General features: G+C 31.6%; 3 protein-coding genes across 4 annotated transcripts; 2 read left to right on the forward strand and 1 right to left on the reverse strand.

Moving 5' to 3' along the window:
- The first annotated feature begins 32 nt into the window (after positions 1 to 32).
- On the forward strand, positions 33 to 1,581 carry LOC130895752 (intraflagellar transport protein 46 homolog). Its single transcript, XM_057803295.1, has 6 exons — positions 33 to 132; positions 186 to 344; positions 394 to 659; positions 746 to 1,010; positions 1,067 to 1,179; positions 1,275 to 1,581. Exons 1-6 carry the CDS (start codon positions 106 to 108, stop codon positions 1,555 to 1,557), a joined length of 1,113 nt encoding a protein of 370 aa, XP_057659278.1. The 5' UTR covers positions 33 to 105; the 3' UTR covers positions 1,558 to 1,581.
- Positions 1,582 to 3,112: 1,531 nt separating this feature from the next.
- LOC130894966 (1-acylglycerol-3-phosphate O-acyltransferase Pnpla3-like) lies at positions 3,113 to 14,935 on the reverse strand. 2 transcript variants are annotated; one of them, XM_057802037.1, is made up of 10 exons: positions 14,403 to 14,782; positions 10,281 to 10,477; positions 9,073 to 9,297; positions 8,748 to 9,008; positions 8,199 to 8,374; positions 7,153 to 7,338; positions 5,040 to 5,197; positions 4,895 to 4,976; positions 4,162 to 4,493; positions 3,113 to 3,441 (listed from the first exon to the last, which is right to left on the reverse strand). In XM_057802037.1, the coding sequence occupies exons 1-10, from the start codon at positions 14,560 to 14,562 to the stop codon at positions 3,209 to 3,211; spliced, it is 2,010 nt and encodes a 669-aa protein (XP_057658020.1). In that variant the 5' UTR covers positions 14,563 to 14,782; the 3' UTR covers positions 3,113 to 3,208. The 2 variants fall into 2 exon arrangements, with proteins under 2 accessions (XP_057658020.1, XP_057658021.1); XM_057802038.1 differs by lacking the exon at positions 7,153 to 7,338 and having other exon boundaries at positions 14,403 to 14,935.
- Positions 14,936 to 15,945: 1,010 nt separating this feature from the next.
- On the forward strand, positions 15,946 to 22,793 carry LOC130894967 (transketolase-like). The gene is made up of 8 exons (XM_057802039.1): positions 15,946 to 16,203; positions 17,004 to 17,339; positions 17,461 to 17,758; positions 19,822 to 20,059; positions 20,472 to 20,704; positions 21,620 to 21,886; positions 22,293 to 22,481; positions 22,535 to 22,793. Exons 1-8 carry the CDS (start codon positions 16,004 to 16,006, stop codon positions 22,754 to 22,756), a joined length of 1,983 nt encoding a protein of 660 aa, XP_057658022.1. The 5' UTR covers positions 15,946 to 16,003; the 3' UTR covers positions 22,757 to 22,793.
- The last annotated feature ends 218 nt before the right edge of the window (positions 22,794 to 23,011 follow it).

Consider the following 23,011-nt stretch of genomic DNA (forward strand, 5'->3'; position numbering starts at 1 on the left):
TAATGTTGGTGGCGTTACCTTTAGGAAAGAATAATCTACAATGAAATATTTGTTATTTTTTGTTACTAAGCAATTCTTCAATACAAACAATATAAAAATCAAGACATGAAAAAATCTTTCTCAATAATAGACGTAAGTATTTACGAATGTTATAAATCAAAATGGAAACTCGGTATGTATTATAGGATGATGATGTTTTTTTACCTGAAGATAATAATACAAAAGAAAAAGATGATGCAGATAGTAATTATAAATCGGATGATTCAGATTTGTCGTTATCGGAACACAATAGCATAAGTCCTAAACGTTCTAAAGCTTTTCAGAAATTAAAAGAATTGGATATGGTAGGTAGGTTTCGAATTCGAAATGAGATACTCACTGAACGCTATTTAGAGTCCTACTAAAGAAGAATTGGAGGAATTAGGAGCGCAGGGTATGATATCTCCAAAAGATGTAGGAAATCTTTCGGGACGTCAAACAGCGGTGTTGAAAAGAAGAACCATAACCGAACCAAGAATTGAGCATTTACTAAGCGATAGTGATGAAAGCGATAATGATGAGAGAAAAAATGTTTCTATACCAGGTGAATACGATCCGAAAATGTATGAAAACTTAATAGTAGATCCTGATACTAAGGAAATATTTCAATATATATCAAGGTAAATATGTATGTGAAGGTCTATAAAATAATTATTAAATCTGCAGAGTACAGTTGAGAAAATCCACATTTTTTATGATATTTCAGATATATTCCACAACAGTTAAACTTCAATTACAAATTCAAACCTTTCATACCCGACTTTCTACCCGCAGTAGGAGACATTGATGCTTTTCTAAAAGTTTATCCCCCAGAAAAAACTATAAACGGCGAATTTAATACAGAAAAATTTGAACATTTAGGACTGACAGTTCTTGACGAACCTGCAAGTAATCAAAGCGATCCTGCTGTATTATATTTACAGTTAAAAGCAGCTTCTGGTAAAACAGGAAAGAAAAACGACGAGAATGTTGTAGGTTATCTAGATTTTCACTTATAGTCTTTTTTATATATTTAATTTGCTGTTAGGTTGTGAAGAAAATAGAAAATATTGAAAAGAATTCGAAGGTAATTGATAAATGGATTAAAGACATATCAGATTTACATAAAACTAAATCTTCAGTGGTTGTTAGGTATTCAGAGTAAGTATAAAGGTTCAGGTTTTTTTTTAATGGAATAATACACATTTAAAACAATTATAAATTTAAGAAAATACAGTAATAGTTGTTGATTTTAGGCCAATGCCCGATTTGGATGATTTAATGCAAGAATGGCCTGAAGACGTTGAAGCTGAATTGAAGAAAAATGGTTTTCCTAAACCTAATAACACTAATATTCAAGAATATATATCAACTGTTTGTGAAACTTTTCAAATACCATTGGCAAAGAAAAAAGTTCATTCGCTATATTTGCTTTTTTGCCTTTATGCTGCAATTAAACAAACACAACTCTACAAGGCTTCTACTGAGAATGAGAAAAAGAATGTGCATAAAGAACCTGATCAATTGGTTTTAGAATGAAAATAAATAATTTGTATTTCCGAATGTAGTACTTATTTATCCTATGCACATAATTACTTTTCGAAAAAAATGCTCATAAATAATTTTGAACAAAAATAATGATGAATTTCAAATATTCCCATACTATACTATACTATAGTATTTGATGATTTTAATCAATTTTATAGTAACAAAACATTTAAAAGTGATATGTGTTAAATAAATCGATTTACTTTTATTGTTGAAATTAACTAATAAAAAATGTTTAATTAATTTGATTAAAAAACTTACCTTTTTACAATAAGAAATCTAATTCTCATTGCTTTTACTATGGAGTGTACTACACTCCATTGCTTTTACATTCAATTTTTAACTGTCTGTCATAACTGCCAAGTTGTCACAACCATAGAATATTAAATCATATGAATGAGGTTTCGCCGCGAACACAACGATCGTAGTTGGTATGTGGAACGCCCAAAAGTGTATTTCAAGCTTAGTGGAATGCACCAATAATGTAATGTGTGTTGCCTAAGCTCATGGAATTAGTATTGTTATTTGAAACAATTCTCGATAAATAAATTAAGAACGTATGACTAAATAATCTATTGCCCCTGGAATGAAAAAGTATCTAAATTTGTCATTACCATGTAATATATTAGAAATGACAACTAATAACTATTATGACGTCATATCAGAGCTTATGTTCGGAAGACTTTCGAAGCAACTCATTAAATCAATGTAAATATCCATAAAATCATATTATTTTGTGTTGTGCTCAAAAATAAGATTATTGAAGTTATTATTCGTATAAACTGAGTATATTATTAAATATTAGTGCTTAATAGTTACGTATAGTATAAGAAAAATATATCTATGGTCTAAGAGTGACAGATGACACACGAATTGACAATTGATACAAACGGCGAATTTAAGTTTATAAAAGTTTGGTTTGATTTGAAACGCTTAGTTCCAAAAAAATTTTCATAAGAGGATGCTAATAGAAATAAAGTGTTTGCTCAAACGATTCTAAACTAGCATTATAAAAAATAATATCCAAAAATATGAATGAAAAACAATGCTACTTATTCACATCTTGAGAAGATTAACTTATAGTTTTGAATAATATTCATTATTTTTGTTGAGGCATAGATAAAATTGTAAGTAGGTATATTATGTAATTTTGGAATACACACTCCTACTTAACACATAAATTTAGTAAATATATGATTATAGAATAGGATAATTGTTATGGAACTTTAAGAAATCACAATGAGATAATTTCATCTTTATTTAATTATTTAATATAACAATATCGTTTAAACAAAATAATCAAATGTCTTTCCCTAGGTAAACATAATACTTTGTTACAAAAATATTTACAATTTTTTAAAATATATTTAGTGTATCACATTTTCCTTCAATTTACTAAAAATAAATATGTACAAGTAAAAATTTGTGAATAACAAAGATGGAATATATCACATGGAATGATCTTAATAATTAAAAAACAAGTACACAGAGAAAAATTTACTTAAATATTAAATTTAAGGTAAAAAAAGTTGAATCACAATTTCAATTTTATTTCGTTGATTTTTACTGTTTTAATTTATATTCCTGTATATTTTTCAACTTGTAAGTACTATCTAATAAATGTCTTCATATGGTACCAGGTCTAGTTGTTGTTTTCGTACACCATTGATGGTATCAAATAATCTTTACTCTCCCATCTGTGTAAAGTCTCAATGTTGCTTCGCCGGTCGGATTCTGGAAGAGTATTCGTCGAAGGATACAGTTCGTCATCATCTTCTGGTTCTTCTATTTTGAAAGTACCTCCCCATTCACTTTCCGGATCAGAAAAAATTGGTTCTTTATCAAGAATATCTTCCAAATCGTATTCTGATGTATCTGAAACAAACAAAAATACTTTTTTTCATATATTTATGGTTATAAACTGTGAAACAGCAAATAAGGCAATTAGAAATTACTGAAAACTAAACTGAAACACAATTTATACTTGAAATCTTGTTTGGAGTAGAGACAACATCAAAAAAAAGTGAGGAGAAAGGAATAAAAACAACAAGTAAACTATGAAATACCAAATGTATAGAGAACGGAATGAAAAGGCATATAACATGGTTCAGATAAGTGTGATGCAGTGGAAATCAGGAAGAGGAGGCATCAAAGAAGATCCAGATGTCAATGGCTGAAAAGAACAGATGAGAATTTAAGAATGATGTAATGAATTAAGATGATTTTATCACAGATTTCCAAAATATGCTCTATCAAAATAACGAGTTGACATCAATGGGTAAATATAGAAATTGCTTGGTTTACCACAGCTTCAATTAGGTTAGGTTCACTTGCCGGAGGAATAGGTCTGGCTCTTATAGAGCTGCAAGTAAAAGAGAGTGGAGGGTCGAAGAAAAAATCTTATCCGGTGGTGGCGAGTGAAATGGGACAATGGAACATATGGTGGATGGACCCACCGACGAATGGGGATACCGACTACTTCTCAAGACAAGCACTCACAGGCCATGGATGCTTTATACCACCTAAAGGGAAAAAAGTGAGGGAGATTCGAATCAAATGTAACTAACGATATGGTTTAGAGAACGTTTTACTTACTTTCGTCTAATTGGTCATTTGGCAGCCAATCCGTTTGATTCGTCCAATCGTCATCGAACTCCAAATTCGTATTTAAATTTATTTCTTCGGTAGTTTGTACGATAGGAGAATCGCTATCGGTTACATCAAATATTTCCGTCACTTTCACTTTATTATTTTCGTCCAAATAATAATAAGCCATGATTGTATCGTGGTGCGAAGTCACTTGTAATATGTGATCGAAAGTATCGTTATCCAACGTTTCAGTCCTGTTGACAGTCAAACTCGGTTTCCTCTGCAATATTTTCTTGGTATTGAATTTCCTTACAGGACTTTCGTTAATTGGTAAGTCTCTGTAACGAAATATGTTAGAAGATCACAAAATTTGGTTAAGTTGGTAACGAAAGACGTACACCTGTACTTTAACGATTTCTCCAAGGCTTTCGATAACGTCAAACAAGGAAAATTCTTACCACAGTAAAGGCATCACCAACATGAAAGTTATGCAGGAGGTTAGGTTGTGTTGGTGGGAAAATTCAGGTAAGTCCAGTCATTAGATTATAGTTTACTGTCAGTCTCTGAAGATGGATAACTTGGTTATCGAAACGCGCGTCGGACAGTGTAATTGTGAGTGTTGGTGTAGTGTTAGTGTAAATAGTGTGTTCATTAAGAATACCCTTGTCAATAACCAACGGATAAGGCGATGAAAGAAGAAGATTTATAGATCGGAATAGACCAAAAGTTGTAAACTTACCTGTCTTCTAGTTGTACGGTGAAGTTTAGATTCATCTTGTTTTCGCTTTCCACTTCTTGGCAAGATTCGACGTCGTAATTATCTGAAAATAACATAGTTGTTTCCCTTATCCTATGAATAATTTTTTTTTATGTAAGCAACTCACTTTTACCGTATTCAGTGATATCTAATTGGCAAGTTATTTTGGCGCTGAGCTGCTGTCTCTTTCTGTTTATTTTCTTAAGAAGGAAAGTCATTTTGTCCATAAGGACTTTGCTCACTTCCCATGCCCCGTTACCTAATTGAGGTGCTGCCACCATAAATCTAAAAAATAAAAATCTCATATGGCACTATACAGTCAAAGATATCACCCCAATCCCAGTCCTACAAATCAAAATTTTTTCCCATATCAAAACCATTCCAAATGAAAATGCCCCTATCTCCCCCAATAAAATTGCGGCACGAAAAAAAATCACCTCAAACCCAAATTTTCCTATATCAAAGCCATTCCTACAAAAATCTTACTCCAAATGAAAATGCCCCTATCTCCCCCAATAAATTGAATCAACGAGATTACCCCACGAAAAGAAATCACCACAATACCAGTCGTACTAATGAAATTTTTTTCCTATATCAAAACCATTCTTTGAATAAATATTTCAAATGAAAATGCCCCTATCTCCCCCAATAAACTTGCCACACAAAAAAAAATCACCTCAAACCCGGTTTTAGAAAGGACAATTTTCCTATATCAAAGCCATTCCAAAAAAATCTTACTCCAAATGCTCCTATCTCCCCCAATAAATGGAATCAACGAGATTACCCCACGGAAAGAAATCACCCCAATCCCAGTCCTACAAATGGAATTTTTTTCCTATATCAAAGCCATTCCAAAAAAAACTTACTCCAAATGAAAATGCTCCTATCTCCCCCAATCAATTAAACCATCGAGATTACCCCACGGAAAGAAATCACCCCAAACCCAGTCCTACACATGGATTGTTTTTCCTATATCAAAACCATTTCTAAAAATAAATATTCCAAATAAAAATGCTCCTATCTCCCCCAATAAATTAAACCAACGAGAGTACCCCACGTAAAGAAATCACCCCAATCCCAGTTCTACAAATGGAATTTTTTTCTATATCAAAACCATTCCTAGAAATAAATATTCCAAATAAAAATGCTCCTATCTCCCCCAATAAAATTGCCACACGAAAAAAAATCACCTCAAACCCGGTTTTAGAGAGGAAAATTTTCCTATATCAAAGCGATTCCTAAAAAAATCTTACTCCAAATGAAAATGCTCCTATCTCCCCCAATCAATTAAACCAACGAGATTACCCCACGGAAAGAAATCACCCCAAACCCAGTCCTACAAACGGAATTTTTTTACTATATCAAAACCATTCCTTGAATAAATATTCCAAATGAAAATGCCCCTATCTCCCCCAATAAAATTGCCACAAGAAAAAAAAATCACCTCAAACCCGGTTTTAGAGAGGATAATGTTTTCCTATATCAAAGCCATTCCTAAAAAATCTTACTCCAAATGAAAATGCTCCTATCTCCCCCAATAAATTCAACCAACGAAAGTATCATACAAAAGATAATCATCCCAGTCGTACGAAGGAAAATGTTTCCTATATCGAGGCCATTTTTAAAGAAAATGCCCCTATCTCCCCCAATAAAATAACCCAACGAGCTTCTCTCTATTTATCCATTTAATAAATCTGAAAATATGGAAGCTGTCAATCATTTGGTTTTAATAGGTTACTGCTACATCCACGCGCACTACAAATTTCCATAAAACAAGGTCGCAATAGTTACAAAACTAGATATTACAAAAAAATTCAAGTATTTTTAAATTTTTTCAACACTTATTACTTCCGTATAACACTGTATATATAGTAAAAACAAATGAATTGTTTTGTAGTAGTAATACGTTCGTTATAAATATAACATAGATGATTGCGCGGCATATATTGATAATATAATAGTGTTTTTATCTAATTTAAATATTACGCAAAATCTTTCATTCTATCAAAACAACACGTGGGGATATTTTAAATAAAAACTTAACCAAATTTGATTAATATTTGCGTCATAACAATTAAATAGATATTACAAAGAGATTGCCAGCGTTAATCTTCTTTTTCTATTGAAATTAGGGCAAATCTTAAAAATTATAAATTCAATTAAATTGAATACGACGATTAACACAAACACCACCACACAAATTTACACGAAACATTAAAAAAAGTGTTAGTATCATTCACCTTTTTTCTTTATATATATGTTGATAGCATGCAAGTGAGGGCGTTGTTAGTACAGCGTTTCCTAATAATTCAAATTGATAGGTTTTGCTATCGAAAGTTCTACCAACAAAACTTTTAAAATCAAATTGTGCGAAATCTCTGTAAAACACTAGCGATCCACCTTTTTTTCTTGGTAAACTTTGAAACCTAAAATTCATATTTCTTTTAACCAGTGAACACAAAAACATAGTTTAACTTCGATATTATAGATACAAAGTTAAAGCCGACAACGTTGCTAATGATTACCGGCAAAGTAGAAAACTTCAAGTTAAAACGATTGTTATCTATGGTTTAGACAACAATTATTCATATACAGCTTTAGACGTTGAATGCAATATTATGATATTTAAGATTTAGTTTTTACAAATTGTTATGTTCATGTGTACACTGGTTTTCCATCACCTCAAGTTAATGTGACACAAAAAAACAATTATACCAGTGAATAGGAGTAACAAGACTACGCATGCCCCAAAAAATGTCATCATGTTGTATGTTCGGATGTAACGCGGTTTTAACAGAGAAATACCAATCAGTGTTGCCAAGCTTTTATGACTACTTTTCTTTAACTGATTATCGAAAATCCGTAATTTTTTCGGAACAGTGGCAGGCGGGGTAGACTGATACGACAAAATATTTTACCAAAAAAAATTAGAACAAAACTAAGAAAAGGTTAATTTTTAAAAATTGCGCCAAAATCTTCAAGATGTTACTAGTGAATAATTAAGAACAAAATTTGGCAACACAGCCACTAACCAAAGAGAATCGACAATCACTGGCGCGTAGTTTTCAAATTGTAAGTACACTGAGAAAAGTTTTTCTTACGAACATTTTTATTTTATAGTAATGATCTGATTTAAAAACAAAAATTTTATTGAAATCGGGAATTTCAAACTCGATTAAATACAAAAAACAAAATTATAAACTAAAACGATGAAAATTCAAAGCTGTTCGTGCACCTACAGATAAAATAGCAGAATAATGGACCAAGCGACAAAATAAACACTTACTTCGTAAAAGTGGCGTACATAACATCGGCTGGCAACGTGTATGGTAAAGTTAGAACTGACAATAATTTCATTCCTCGATGTTTGAACAGCCAATTTAATAAACCATTGTTGGCTTTATCTATGGCCTCTTGAAATTGACTCAATACAGATTCCGGTACATTAGATACAAGCGCTTCCTATTAAAATTGAGATATTTTTTTATTGAATTAATAATATCCCAAACAGAAATCATTTTTTTATGTGTAGAAATAGAATAGATCGCTTTACATAAACGTGACCGTTTAAATTTACAGCTTGGCAACGTTGTAACCAAAGATTAACACAACAGTTTATTATAGGTTAAAATATTTGCGGAAATTCCAATAAAAGATATTAATAGTTAACAATTAGCTAAAATGTGAAGCATAATAACAAAAAAGTATTCATAATAATTGACCAATTAACTAGTTAATCAATGATATAATAAAAAATAAATACGCTATGTTGCCAATTTTAATTATTCTCCAGTGATAATTGAAAATAAATGTTCTGCATAACATTATCACTTACCTGTCGGTGTAATTTACATTCTTTACATTGCGGATCGTATTCTAAGTCTTCTTCTAATGTTTCCGAAACTACGAACGTTGATTGTACCGCCAAGCATCTGGTGCAATTAATTAAATTGTTTCTGTGCAGGAATCTGAGCGCGTCGTCGAAACCCTGTTTACACATGTTGGATAATATTTCCGGTTTCGGAGGAAATAGAATCCTTACTATCCTGTACATGTTGTGTTTCGATAGTTCTATGCTAGTGTTGGCAACGTTTATCTGATAAAAATTAAATCGGAATAATTTTCGTTGGAAATATAACCTAGATTTCATTTATACATACGTGGAATAGTTGTGAACTGTCATCTCTTGGGCAAATGTCACTTTCGCCGCAAAAAGGGCTAACGGTTATGGTATTTTCGTCTAAAGTTGGTAAATTGTCACTGTAACCACCATCCATATATCGATAACCCTTAAATTTCGGCGGTATAAGACCGGAAAATAAAGGAATGAAAGCCGATGCTAATAAAACTTGGATTAATTCTTCTCTAGTATCAAATTGTGATACCTAGAATCAACAAATTGTATACTAGATTCTTGCTTTTAAATACATATAAAACAAATTACTGTAAATTATATGTTTATGTGGCAACGCCGCATTCTCTGAATCCAAATGTTAGATGACGTGTATATTTGGCGCGCAGTAGATCGACTCCATGTTTTTAAAAGAATAGTATCGCATATTCACATTAAACAGAAGAAGAACACAACAAAGTGCGAAAGAAAATAAATTTGTCAAATTTTTACCTCACGTACTGAAACAACAAAGTACTCAGAAATGTTTTGTATAAAATCGGAGAAGAATGCCATAAATTTAAAAAGAAATATTTTACTATAAATTATCAATATACTATAAAATATGCAACGTCTTTTGTCTTTAATTTGAAAGAACAAGTAAAAGTTTTGTTGTAACGCAGTTTTAGCAGAGAACTGCTAATCAGTGTTGTCAGACTTTCGTGACTACTTGTCTTTAACTGAGTTCAAACGTAATTTCGCGCAAACAGATATAAAAATTAAAAAAAAAACTAATGGAACTTAAAAAAAATACAATTTAACAGTAAAATTATTGTGATAATTGCTGAATATACAAGTTCACACCAAAATCTTGGAAAAAAATACAAAGTAAAAGTCATGGCGCTTTTCTCCCATATATACATTATAATTAACAAAATGGATATTCACTCTACGAGGGAATTACAAAAAGAATATTTGTTATAAATAAAAATTTTGGTATTTTCGAGTATTCCGAAATGTTATCTAGAGATTTTTTTATCTTAATAATACTTTTTTGCAAACTGTAAATGTAATATTTGCAAATTTAAAGATGCCTTTGTTCACTACTCAAGTACGTGATTAGCAAAACGATTAATTGATAAGATAAGATACAATGTTAATAAAAATTATGCATTTTCTCATCTCAAATTTAGATATTCATTTAAATACAAACATGACAAGACAAATTTTGACTCAATATCAATTATTAGTACTTACCACAACATTTTTCCCATCGCATACTCTCGTCAAGGAAACGTGTAATTTTCCAGTACATTTGATGTGTGCATCTTGTGGTAAAAATTTTTCTAAATTTTCCAATAGTAATTTATTTATATTGAAAGAAGGTGAAAAGGCTCCTAATGATCGACTACGGGCGTCTGTCGTCACCCTCAATACGTCACTAGTCATATCACCTGCAGCAACGGAAATTTAGTTTCCAATTATTTATTCCCAATTATTTCTGGAGTAAATTAGAACTTGGCAACATAGCGTAACTTAGTTCTATAACTCAAGAAAACTTGCATCGTTGCCAAGTTAAATGCTGTGAATTGTCATTAAAATTTTTATAAAACATTTTCCCTACAGTGTTATAGTTCTATTTTTTCTTAATGATTATTTCAAAAACAAAGCTTTTCTTCATTTATTTATAAATGTTTATCAAAACTAACTCATAAAAACCAACAATATATGAGAATTATTTTCGCATATTGTATTTTTTATTTACAGCCGCTGAATAAACATGAGGATAATTTTTATTTGCTATTAAAAAAAGTATTTATCTAATTAAAGACTTTGCACCTATAATATATGTGGGTATAACAAAGAAAGTTCAACGATTAGATACCTACTATTATTCATATTCGTTATCATTAAGATTAGTAGGTACAACAAAGAAAAAACTTGTAATTTTTATCATAACATGCATATAATAGATATAAAAACTATCAACAAACTTGTAATGAAAATTCAATTGAAACATACCAAAATTTGTAAGGACACCCACCATTTTTAAATAAAAGATTTCAGCTGCAAGAGCTCATAGAGTCCGAAATAATGATTTAATTGTAATTATTCAATACATATAAATGATGTACTATAATTTCCAAAGAGTATTTATTATAAGTTCAAATAGTAAATACACAAACTTGAATGACCTTGAAAACATCGTAGAGACGTATGAAAAGATGATACAATACGCGTTGGCATGCACCTGTGGCGATTGGTAGAAACGCAATGTTGCCACATCAATAAAATTCAGAATGTATGCTAATTTTTTCTAAATAATAAAAAGTGATTATACAGGATTAAATTGGTATTTTTTTATTATTTTGTCTTAATGAAATGTTTTGTAGTTAAAAAAATCTGAACAACAGATACAATTTCAAATTCATTTGATCATTATGAAATTAATAACAAAAGTTATAGAAAACAATTTTTTTTCTTCTTTTCCTATGACCTGAAGATCAGACATAGACTAAGAGTAAGACAATGCCATCAGTGTTGCCAGATTGAAAATAAGAAAAAGCAGTTGCACACTGAAAGGAGTGTTTGTTCTTTGTTTCTCACTTATGATATTCACTTCACTATTCTACCTCTATATTAAATTTAAAAAGTAATCTATAATTTCTATAGAGGCAGAACCGTTTGTATTTTGTAAAAAATTAAATTGCTGATGGAGTCATTCATCAAAACGTTAGTTCTACCGTTGAAACAGTAGAACTGGCAACACTGATTTCAAGACGTAATATGTATTGATCAGAGGCATGCGCAAATGAATCGCAAAAGATCTATTTGACCTAATTGGTTTCATTTATATAATCTGTATTAAATATAGTTACATTTTAATAAATTTATGAGGAATTAAAAAAACGTATAATCATCAATTGCATTTTGATAACACTAACAATTCTCATTTATGTTGAGGGCTGTAATAAACCATTGAAACAAACAGGAAGTGATTTCTTAGTTTTACTTATTCAACACGTAAATGAAATTAAATGTTTTGAAATAATTGATGATGTTATAAAAAATATTTTATTTAAATTGTTTTTGTTCAAATTACAATATAATACACAGAAAAATTAAAATCTATACCAATATTATAAAGAGTGCGATAATATTAGGAATTGAATGAGGAGGTTTTCAAGTTTAAATCACATCTTCCGGCAGCGGCCATATTTGCTTGACAATACACGAAGCAATTATTGTATACGTGTAATAGTGTATTGTGAATGATGTCTAGCAATTAAATTCTTTGAATTTCTCATAATGATATATATTTTTTTGCATTAATATTAACAAATCAACTTTAAATTATAACAAAATACTAAAAATTGCATTGAAAGATGCAGGGGTCGTAACCATTTGATTATTTTCAACTCAACTTCATATCTAGCTTTTATATATATCGACAAAATAACTGATAATAATCACTTTTTCCATATTGAACACTATTAAGAGTTATTTTTGTTTGGTAAAGCACTTTAAACTTAAATTTTTTTTAATATACACAAAAGCATATAAACGAAACTGAAACTCAAAAATAACTTAAATCTAAAAGTGTTGAATTATGTATATACTTAGAAAAACAATTATCCTTCCATTATATTTAAATTTCAATCATTCTCACTTTAAATATTTGAATAAGCAAGAGTATTTTCAAGCAAAATGGCGGGGTCCCGATGTTGCTACCGGAAACACAGAATATACGTATCCGTATTTCCAGCTAACTTCATATTTATTTGAACATGACGTAGAATACAGTATTGCCAAGTCTGTGAATTATTCCCAATGACATATTGTAGCCGATTACATTTTTTTCAATTATTTACAAAATATGTGAGTAAATAGTTACTTTTTACAATTTACCTTACTACTACTTTGATATACTATGTATTATTTGTGCTGTTTGACCTTTTTCACAAGAGATTAAACGAATCAATTCATACTAATATCCCTGTGAAAAGTAAACATTTGAATAAACAAAATATTAATGATAAGCAGCTTATTTTTTTGTTTTATCATCTAAATAAAATGTTTTCATTATCATAGTTCTTTGTTTAAATACACTGACAGCAAATCATACCGAGAGAATAAAAGAGATAATGGAGTCACAACTCGACAACACCGCGTCACTTCGTCACATATTATGCCTAACAAAGGGAATCTCTTTTTCAATTTTACTTCAAGCATCAAATTCGGGTTGTGTTCGATGCGTATTTTTATAAAAAAGTGTTAAAGATGAAAATTGATGACTTAAAAGATTAAATATTAAAAACAACGTGCCGGATTCAATCGTCAATACCGGCTGAGTTTTTTTTAAAGCATTTCAACGATATTCCATCTACACTAAAGCCACAATATAATCATGATTGCTTAAAGGAGGACAAAGAAACTGAACTTTGTTTCTAAAACTTAATTGACACACCTTGTATTGACGTTTATGGTTACAACCAGAGGCGTAGAACAGTCATTTCACTGGTTGACCTTTCCCGAATTCTACTACAGCCACTTATAATATTTAATTTTGGCTAGAAATGTTTATTACAGTATAAAGATTTTTATAGAGGCTTATTATAAAAAAAATAGAAAAAACTTGTAAATATTTCAACAGAGAATAGAATTGTAGACAGAAATGATCGTTTCGGAATTCAGAGAATGGTATAAAGAAAGTTTAAAGCCACTGGTGTACCGTGCCACTGGATTATATCAAAATGGCGATCAATTCAATTATAAAAAATATAGTCAACGTAACGTTATTGACACATCTAATATTTTGTTTATAAAATATTGCAAGAATTTTTATTTATTTAAAAAATATTGACGTCACTGATTTTAGAACAAAATCAACTACGTAAATATATCTCTTTACAGAATTTAAATATAATACCGATTGTTGTGAATTAACTTCTTTATCAAATCATTTTTATTTGTCCTTGACGCTATGTCTTGTTGTTTACTCCATTTATCTACGTACTTTTATAAACTATAAATATCGTATTACTGTATTTGTGGTCTATTTCATATCTTAGAACGATAAGTCATAATAAAAAATTTGTTTATCAAACTTCGTTATTTTTTATTAAAAATGGTTGAAATGTCAAATAATGCCGTATAAGCCAAACTTGCCGGATAGGGACATGTATTAGATAAGAAAGAAGAATGTTTGAGAGCTGCTGAAATAATTTTATGGTTGTTAAAGACGTTGTTATGTATAACCTCGAATTTAGGGAAGAGATGATACCAAAATGAATATATCATAAAGAAATTGAAATATATATTTCCTGATATTCAATACAAATAAATTCAAATGGTTTTTCATTGTTAAAATGAACTTACCAATGGGTAGATCACATATTAAACAGCAAGCAGCTATAGCTCCCGCGGAAGCTCCAGAAATTTTATCCAACAACAATTGAGGTGCATATTTACGAAAACAACAAGCCACTCCTACGTGATAAATTCCCAAAAAACCGCAACCGGCGAACGATAAATTCATATTTAATTAGAAATCACTCAAAAAACCGCTTTGTTATTTTGTCGATAACTGTGAATAAATTTGTAAATAAACAAGATTGTCCGTTCTTCGTGTCAGTGGCGCAACTAGTTCGTTAATAACTTGTTTTAACTTAAGTAAGCGGATAGCAGTCAAATATATTTAACGAGTAGGATTGCGCTGTTGCCGTGCCGTTATTTCGTATAGTTGAACGCATAATTAAATAATAACATTGATGATAATTATTGACATCACTCAGGTTATCGTTATCAGTTATTCACAAAACTACTTGTTTTACTAGTTGTTTTTATTTGAATTTCCACTAATACTACTTGCTAGTTCCTAAATGTGATCTAGTTTCACTTTACATAATTACAAAAAAAACTAATAAATAATTTGTTTGGTATTCAAACTTGATTAAACATTTGATAATAATTATTGTCTTATCTATTTTCGTTGATAATTGAGTTTCACTTTCAAATAAACAGATAACATAAAAAGAACTATCCTTCACTTGTAATGGAAAATATTTTCGTTAGATTCAGAATTGTGTTTAAAATACGGCAACACCGTATAAATTATATTTTGTCGTTCATTATACGCAGGATTGAGATTGTAAAGAGGGTAAATGAATGGTGTGCAATAATGAGGAAACGTGGTCGTTACGTCACTGAATAGCTTGGACCCCTGATTGGTTGAAAATCGTGGTGTGGTTCGTATCATGTGGTATTTTACCAGATCTACTGTTGGGATTCTACAGGTAGAAAAAAATGCATTACAGTTAGATCGTAACATAAGATATTTGAGTAACAAGTTTTTAAGTAAATTTCGTAAAAATAATTACAATAGAGATAATTTACTTTTTATTATTTCAATATAAAAAGAATAAAATACAGTTGTTCTTAGAAATAACCAGCTGTAATACTAATGACGTCACAGGTATACACAGTTGCATATAATATATTTATATTACATATAGTACAAAAAGACGTTAAATTAGGTTAGGCTGTCTAATTTGCAATTTTGAAAATTTACTTTTTGAATTACTGTGAATGAGATATCTAATTAAATTTGAAAATAATTTATACAGAGTCAAGTTGGAATTATTTGAAACGTTGTTGATATTCTAATAATGTGTTTAGTGTGTTATACACGATATTTGAAAAATTGTGTTGGCAACTAAAAGCGTTTATGGTGAGGATTATAAAATACAGGATGGTGAAAAAACTGAAAAAATTGTATTTATATATTGAAACACTTTGTATTACATTCACTGAATATTAGTGAAATGAATCATGTTTATTAATTTTGACACTAATTATAAAGATTGATAATTTTCAATTTGAAATAACACACAGCGTATTTAATTAAAAAAAATTAAAGTACAATTTTTATTTGCCGTAAAACATCATTCTCGCAAATATGACAAACTGTCAAAATAGGTATGTCAGTTAGTTTTAACCTTTTTTGTAAACATTTTTTTGGTTCAATTAATTTAAAATTGAAGAGTTTTAATATTAGCAGTCGATTTGTAACGTTTAGCGAAAGAAAAAACATGGGAGAAACGAGTATTGATACTTTAAAGGATTTAGCTACACAGATCAGAATAAGTAGTATAGAATCCACTTCCGCCGCCTCCTCTGGGTAAGTTAGACAACGTTACGGGGCTTTATTTTCAATCAGAATACAACCATAGCTTTGTGTGAGGTATCTATTAAGTAAGAAACCTTGATGTGTTACATAAATACACTTTTTTATGCGACGTGTCAAGATGAAGTTACCAAATGAAAATTTTGATTGATTTTCTAACACCTTAGGTAATTTTTATTTGCTTTTTCAAATGATTCTGCTTTTATTTTTTTTATCATTCTAATAAAATATCGATCAAAAGACTCAGAAGTTTAGCCGTTTTAGAAGAATAAATACATAGGTTATTTTACCTACACACATAGGCAACGCTGTAAATTATACCAAAGCGGTAGATCTCTAAATATAACAAACTTGTATTAAATATTGACATAACGAATGCTGGAGACATCTATGAAGTTCAGGGTTTATTAGATGTGACGACGTAATTCTCATTAAATTAATTGTCTATTAAACTTAATTCGATAGTATAGTTCTGTGATCGAAAATGGTAAAAGGGATTAAAAAAGAAGAATATTACTATTATGTTAAAAAAGAAGATTATTATAAAATGAATAATATGTGATCTGAAAGAGTTCTAGAAACGATTCTACTGTTATTTTAATAATCTTATAAATAAATTCATATAATTTAATGTCAATAAAAAGGTGTTATTCTATTAAATTACCCCATAATAATATGCATGATTATAATTATATATTAAATGTTTATACAATGAATATTATTTTACGTAACTTCCTAACCTAATTCTTTTCGTTAAAAACTTAAAAACTAGACATTTATTATTTATTTTCCAGACACCCAACAACTTGTTCTTCTTGCGCTGAAATATTATCAGTTTTGTTCTTTAGAGTGATGCGTTATAAAGCGTGCGCACCACGTGAACCGTCCAATGACCGTTTCGTATTATCGAAAGGTCACGCAGCTCCCGCGCTCTACGCAGTTTGGGCTGAAATCGGCGTTGTGCCGTTGGAAGAATTGAAAAATCTTAGACATATAGACAGCGATCTGGAAGGGCATCCCACACCAAGGCTTAGTTTCGTCGATGTTGGTACAGGTTCTCTTGGACAAGGTTTGGCCATCGCTAATGGTATGGCTTATATTGGTAAATATGTGGAAGAGGCACCTTATAGGTAGAATATTTTTTGAAAATCTCATCTTTCTCATTATGTCGTCTATTTTTGCACACGACTTGTATATATGAACCGATTTAGTCTCACCACTTTTCTGACGCCATTTTATTTCGACTTGTAGAATATACTGTTTAACTGGCGACGGAGAATGCGCAGAAGGATCAATTTGGGAATCTATCAATTTCGCTAGTTATTATAAATTGGATAATTTGTGTTTGATAATTGACGTCAATAGATTCGGACAGGCTGGTCCAACAATGTTCGATCATGATTTGGAATCGTATAGAGTCAGACTCGAAGCGTTCGGTTTCAATACTATCGTCATTGATGGACATAACGTTGAAGAGCTGATTAGTGCTTTTAATTGCGCCGAAAATACCAAAGACAAACCCGCTGTAATTATTGCTAAAACTATGAAGGTGAACTTGTAATTATCAACGTCATCATAAACGAAATCCGTAAGCTTGATACCGACAATACTGCTTCTAGTAATATTAAAACAACGTTGCCAGACTTTGAAAAAAATATTGAGATTTGGGTGATAAAATAATGAGGTTGATAACCGTTATCATTTATCTATAATATAAAATAATCTATATTCAAATGAAAATGCTCATAATATATACTTTCTAAAGACAATCCGCTACAGGGAATACATATCGATATCTTTCTATACCAAAGTTCCCACTCTCCCCCAATTCCCATTTGAGAAGACAAATTAAATGAAGTAATAACAAATATTCCAAGAATGCGATTATTGTTTTTGTTTTGCCCCTAATTAGTAAAAGCGCCATTATTTTGTGACACCTGATACATATTTGATAATAAGACGTATTAAATTTATTTTATTTTGGTAATTATTATTTATATTACCAAAAAATACAGAATTTAAAGAAGCTCATAAGTACGATTATAGCATACCCTAGAAATATATAGTGTCAATTCTGATCACCAGAGGGCGATGGTAGTATATTTATTTTGGGGATACGATATACCTATCTCTTTTTAGTATCCTCCCACTTTCAACAGTATGTTGGGTTGTCTATATCCAGTTCGTGGTAATTCCGGTAACTCCGATACTCTCGCGCCTTTCTGATAATGTTAGCGGGAAACAATTGAATACAATTTATTATGAAATAGATATGTTTACATTGAAATTTTATAAAAAATTATATATACAAAACTACGTGTCAACAATAACGTTTTGATTTTTATGAACGCACACAATGTTGCCAAATCTTTCAATTAATTGTGATCAGCTGATGATTATAGATCTGTAATCAGAACAAATGATCTATCAATTTATAATTAAACTACTTGAAAAAATAGGTAAATTGTTTGTAGTTTTTTCATACTAGAGAATTTGTAATTGACTGAATAATGTAATAAAATGTTATTATTAAACTGATCCCATCTATTCTAGATTAGTTAAAACGATAGAGTGATTGTAGCATAGATTTCGGTGATCTGACGTAAGTCATTGAGAAATTCGTTAGACCGGTAACGATATTTGCTGGTAAACGATGCTGTGTAAACAATGCGAGTTTTTCTTTTTTAATTATTAATCTCATGCAAATTTATTTTAAAATGCCCCATTATTGTTGTGTTATGAATTATTTATCAAGTGCTAAGTGAGATAATTTATCGTTTTTCGGATTTCACCTACAGAAAAAGTCGGAGGTCTGAAGAACTTGTTGGATTACATCTTTTAAACGCTAAATGCAAAACATGGTCGATGTTTATAACAGGTAAAGATCTTTTATTTAGAAGATATAGGAAGTACTTCTATCAAATATACGAGGTGTGATAAAGTGTACAGCGAATTATTTTATTAAAGAAAAAAGTGAAAAGACAATATTAAATTCAGAATTTCATTTGGCATCTCGTGGCATGGCACTTTACCATTTACGGTCAGATAATATTTACTTTTATTGATTTTGTCGAAATAATGGCAAAGAATAATACGAAAAGTACAAAAGTTACAATTTAAATACAAGATTCGCACGTTTATAACCTGAGAATAAATATTTTGTTTGTTATCTAGGCAAAATGGCCGACTTGTCAAAATCACGTGTTTTAGAATGGTCCATTATATTTGATTTGGTTAGTTTGTACCTTTGATTGATATTATGATTGATTGATTTAGTTATGAATAAAACTGAATGAATGTGTTAATTTCACTTTTTATTTTGCGTCTGTACATTTTGAACAATTGTCTACCTTTTATTTCGGTATCACCATCAAACAATAACCTCAAAAAAATAAAAAAAGATTCCATAGGCGGGTATACAGCGGGTGTTATTGGAATTATATATCAAACAAAACCAAATTAAAATTATATAAAATAACCTTAAGCTATAGTGAAACTAAATCGAATGTGTTTAATTATGAATTTGTTACACTTTTTTCCCATTGAGGTCAATTGAAGCGGCATTGTCGGTACCAAAAGTGTTGACCTACTTTTATTTAGAAAAATTTTTAGGGTAAAAATTTTCCGGGTATCGAAAACGAAGGAAATTGGCACGGCAAACCCTTGGGAGATAAAACAGAGGAAGTTTTAAAACATTTAAAATCTATGTTGAAAGGAGAATCGGGAAAATTCGATTTTACGATACCGTCTCCCAATTGTAAAATTCCAGCTACTAATATATCCAATGTAACTTTGTCTAAACCACCTGATTATAAGAAAGGTGAAAAAGTAGCAACTAGAAGCGCTTACGGTGGGTGAATTTTTTCCCAATTTTCCTCACATGCATCTAACTATCTAGACTCTTCTTCTTTTTGCACCTTCTTCAATAGTTGAGGCTTTTCTTGCTTATTATATAACTTTCTAACGCTTTTAACGCTTCTTTCTCCCATATAGAGATATTTTTGGACCTTAATAGACTTCCTGTAGCTCCAACTGTTTTATTATCTATTTATGAAAATCGACTAAACAGAACCGGACTTGACATTTTGCGAACAAGCTCCCACTCTCCCCCATCTTCGATTTTTTCATTTTATTTTTTCAATCTGGCTTTCTAGTGGTGGATAGCTGAAATTTTGAAAATGTTTTCCGCGCGTTTCTTGGGCCACACTAGTGTGGTACGTAGTATTTTTTCTCAAAACATTTTTTGTTTTGGAATATTATAGGAACCGCTTTGGTAAAAATGGTGGAAACGAATCAAAATATAATGGCTTTCGATGGGGATATGAGAAATTCGACGTATTCCGAATATTTATTGAAAGCGAGTCCCAAAAATTTCGTCGAATGTTTTATAGCCGAACAAAATATGATTGGTGTAGCGATAGGGGCTTGTACTAGAAACAGATGTATAGCGTTCGCTTCAACTTTTGCGGCTTTTTTAACAAGATCCTTCGATCAGGTAAATCGAACTTAATTGGAAGATTAATCGACGCATTACGCCACTTTTTTTCGTATATAATTTGCGCTACTTAACCTTGTATGTATGTATGGGGTCTCATGTACACCCAAACGAACTATCGTGTCCCATTTTCTTGCTGCTATACTGAAGAATCCTTGGTTTACAGCTGATCCATCAATCCCACGCCTTTTAACAATATGCAGAGATTTTCCTCTTCTATTTCATACGCTTCCAGGTGTAGAACTCTGGAGAGTTGACACTTCGAGAGAATGTGCAACTGAATCTAGCGTCTCCAGGTGTTTGTTGGGGCGACAGTGTCCCGTTACAACTCCTGTTAGTATTCGTAGATTCCGTCGGTACATTCAGTAGATCTTCTCTGGTTATAGTATCCAAGAAGACTGTCAGATCTTGTGGATCGTTCCATAAATTGGTTTTTTTCCTATATACTTTCTTTTCCAGTGTTTTTTTCATTATTTTGTAGCTCGTACCATGGTTCGGGGTCCCTGATTTAGCGAGCACAGTTCCTTCTGCTGTTTTGGAACCATCCGATGTAATTTCTGTCTAGTTCTTGTGTCTTTGTTGATCCCACTTGCTTGTACGTTTATTATTTCGAAGATTTGGACACCACGCCATACGGAACCTACAACACTATGTCGGGAATTGTCCTGCAACCGACTCGGTTTTTGTTTCTCCAAAAACCACGTTTTTCTTTAAGCCTTTAAGTCTTTCTCCAGGTCTTCTGTAGACTTCTATCGCCTCTACTTAATCCGATTAATCGTAGATGTTGAGCTGGGGTCCGTTTGGAGCCAGTAGCTGGTTAGCCGTCTTCAGTCTTCATCTTACTGTCCAGCCGCGCACTGGGCTCGAAAATTATCGTAAATATCAGTTTTTCGATGTAAAAATTGCCTTTTCTAGATTCGTATGGCGGCTATCTCGCAATCGAACGTAAATATATGCGGTTCTCATTGCGGCATTTCAATCGGTCACGACGGTCCGAGTCAAATGGCTCTAGAAGATTTAGCGATGTTCAGATCTATACCGACTTGTACCGTTTTCTATCCATCGGATGCCGTAGCTACCGAAAGAGCTGTAGAACTGGCAGCCAATACGAAAGGTATCACGTATATAAGAACTACGAGGGCGGCGACTACGGTTTTTTACGATAACGATCAAAAATTCGAGGTAATTTGACTCTTGAACTTGAAGTATAAAGTTTTCCATCACGTGACTAATCGTTGAATCGAATCAACTCGCCGGAAACGACACGGTAAACAAAGCTCACGTCAAATTCAACCCAAAAACTGTTACTTGTGTCTTGTAGTTGGTATCGCGGAGAAGACAAGACCCGCTTGACGTTAGGCGGTTTAATTTGAACACTTTGATGTCATTGGACAAGTTGTGAGCCGTTTAAACCACGCCGGGCGCTCGACGATGACGCGGTTTGCGGTTGAATCGTCTTCCGTGCACCGGTTCGTCGTTGACGCGATTTTTAGGTTATTACGTTTGATTTCGAGTCACGTGATCGAAGACCTTCGCCATTTTAACTATAAGTTTGTGCATATGATAATATTCTGTTTTTAAATGTCAGATTGGTAAAGCGAACATTATTTTGCAAAGCGATTGCGACAAAGTTTTGGTTGTAGCAGCTTGCGTTACTATCCAAGAAGCTTTGGAGGCGGCCAAATCGCTAGCATCTGCGGGAATCGGTTTGAGGATAATGGATCCTTTCACCATAAAACCGATCGATAAGGAGGGTATAATTAAGCACGCGAACGATGTAGGTGAAATTGTTTTGTTGGTTGTATCTCGTAATAGACGCGCATTTCGTAGGTGAACGGTAGAGTTTTGGTGGTGGAAGATCATTACGCCGAAGGTGGTATAGGAGAAGCGGTACTATCGGCGTTGGCGGGAGAAAAAAACGTTACCGTCAAATTGGCGTCTGTGAAAGAAGTCCCGAGGTCCGGCGATACCGCTTCCGTTTTGAAACGTTACGGAATCGATTCGTGCAGCATCATCGGTTACGTACAAGAATTGTTGCAATGCGGATGTTGAAATTGAAATAATCGAATAAAAATTTCTTTTCGATTCATTTTTTTTTTTTTTTGTTATTTATATGTCCTTTTCAATATAACTGACGACCAGGTAGGTAATTGACGGTTTGATAGGTAGAGATCTTTAAAGATTTGTCAGATGAGTGTGTTTTCGGAAATGGGAAATCACCTCAAGCTTTAAAAACACGAAAAGAAATAACAAAGTTCATTTTCTTTACGATCGAACTTGTAAAAGTTTGTTATAAAAAGTTAGCGA

This window comes from Diorhabda carinulata, chromosome 6, assembly GCF_026250575.1.
Source record: "Diorhabda carinulata isolate Delta chromosome 6, icDioCari1.1, whole genome shotgun sequence".
Classification (NCBI taxonomy): domain Eukaryota; kingdom Metazoa; phylum Arthropoda; class Insecta; order Coleoptera; family Chrysomelidae; genus Diorhabda; species Diorhabda carinulata.

Bases quoted from the DNA above. Each gene is read 5' to 3' on its own strand.
- LOC130895752 (XM_057803295.1), top strand. From the start codon at position 106: ATGAAAAAATCTTTCTCAATAATAGAC. The intron at 133-185 runs GTAAGTATTTAC...TATGTATTATAG, and splicing joins AATCTTTCTCAATAATAGAC to GATGATGATGTTTTTTTACC. The intron at 660-745 runs GTAAATATGTAT...ATGATATTTCAG, and splicing joins ATATTTCAATATATATCAAG to ATATATTCCACAACAGTTAA.
- LOC130894966 (XM_057802037.1), bottom strand. From the start codon at position 14,562: ATGAATTTATCGTTCGCCGGTTGCGGTTTTTTGGGAATTTATCACGTA. The intron at 9,298-10,280 runs GTAAGTACTAAT...TGTTGATTCTAG, and splicing joins GCGATGGGAAAAATGTTGTG to GTATCACAATTTGATACTAG. The intron at 4,977-5,039 runs GTGAGTTGCTTA...TGTTATTTTCAG, and splicing joins TATCACTGAATACGGTAAAA to ATAATTACGACGTCGAATCT.
- LOC130894967 (XM_057802039.1), top strand. From the start codon at position 16,004: ATGTCAGTTAGTTTTAACCTTTTTTGTAAACATTTTTTTGGTTCAATT. The intron at 17,340-17,460 runs GTAGAATATTTT...TTCGACTTGTAG, and splicing joins GTGGAAGAGGCACCTTATAG to AATATACTGTTTAACTGGCG. The intron at 20,060-20,471 runs GTGGGTGAATTT...GGAATATTATAG, and splicing joins AGCAACTAGAAGCGCTTACG to GAACCGCTTTGGTAAAAATG.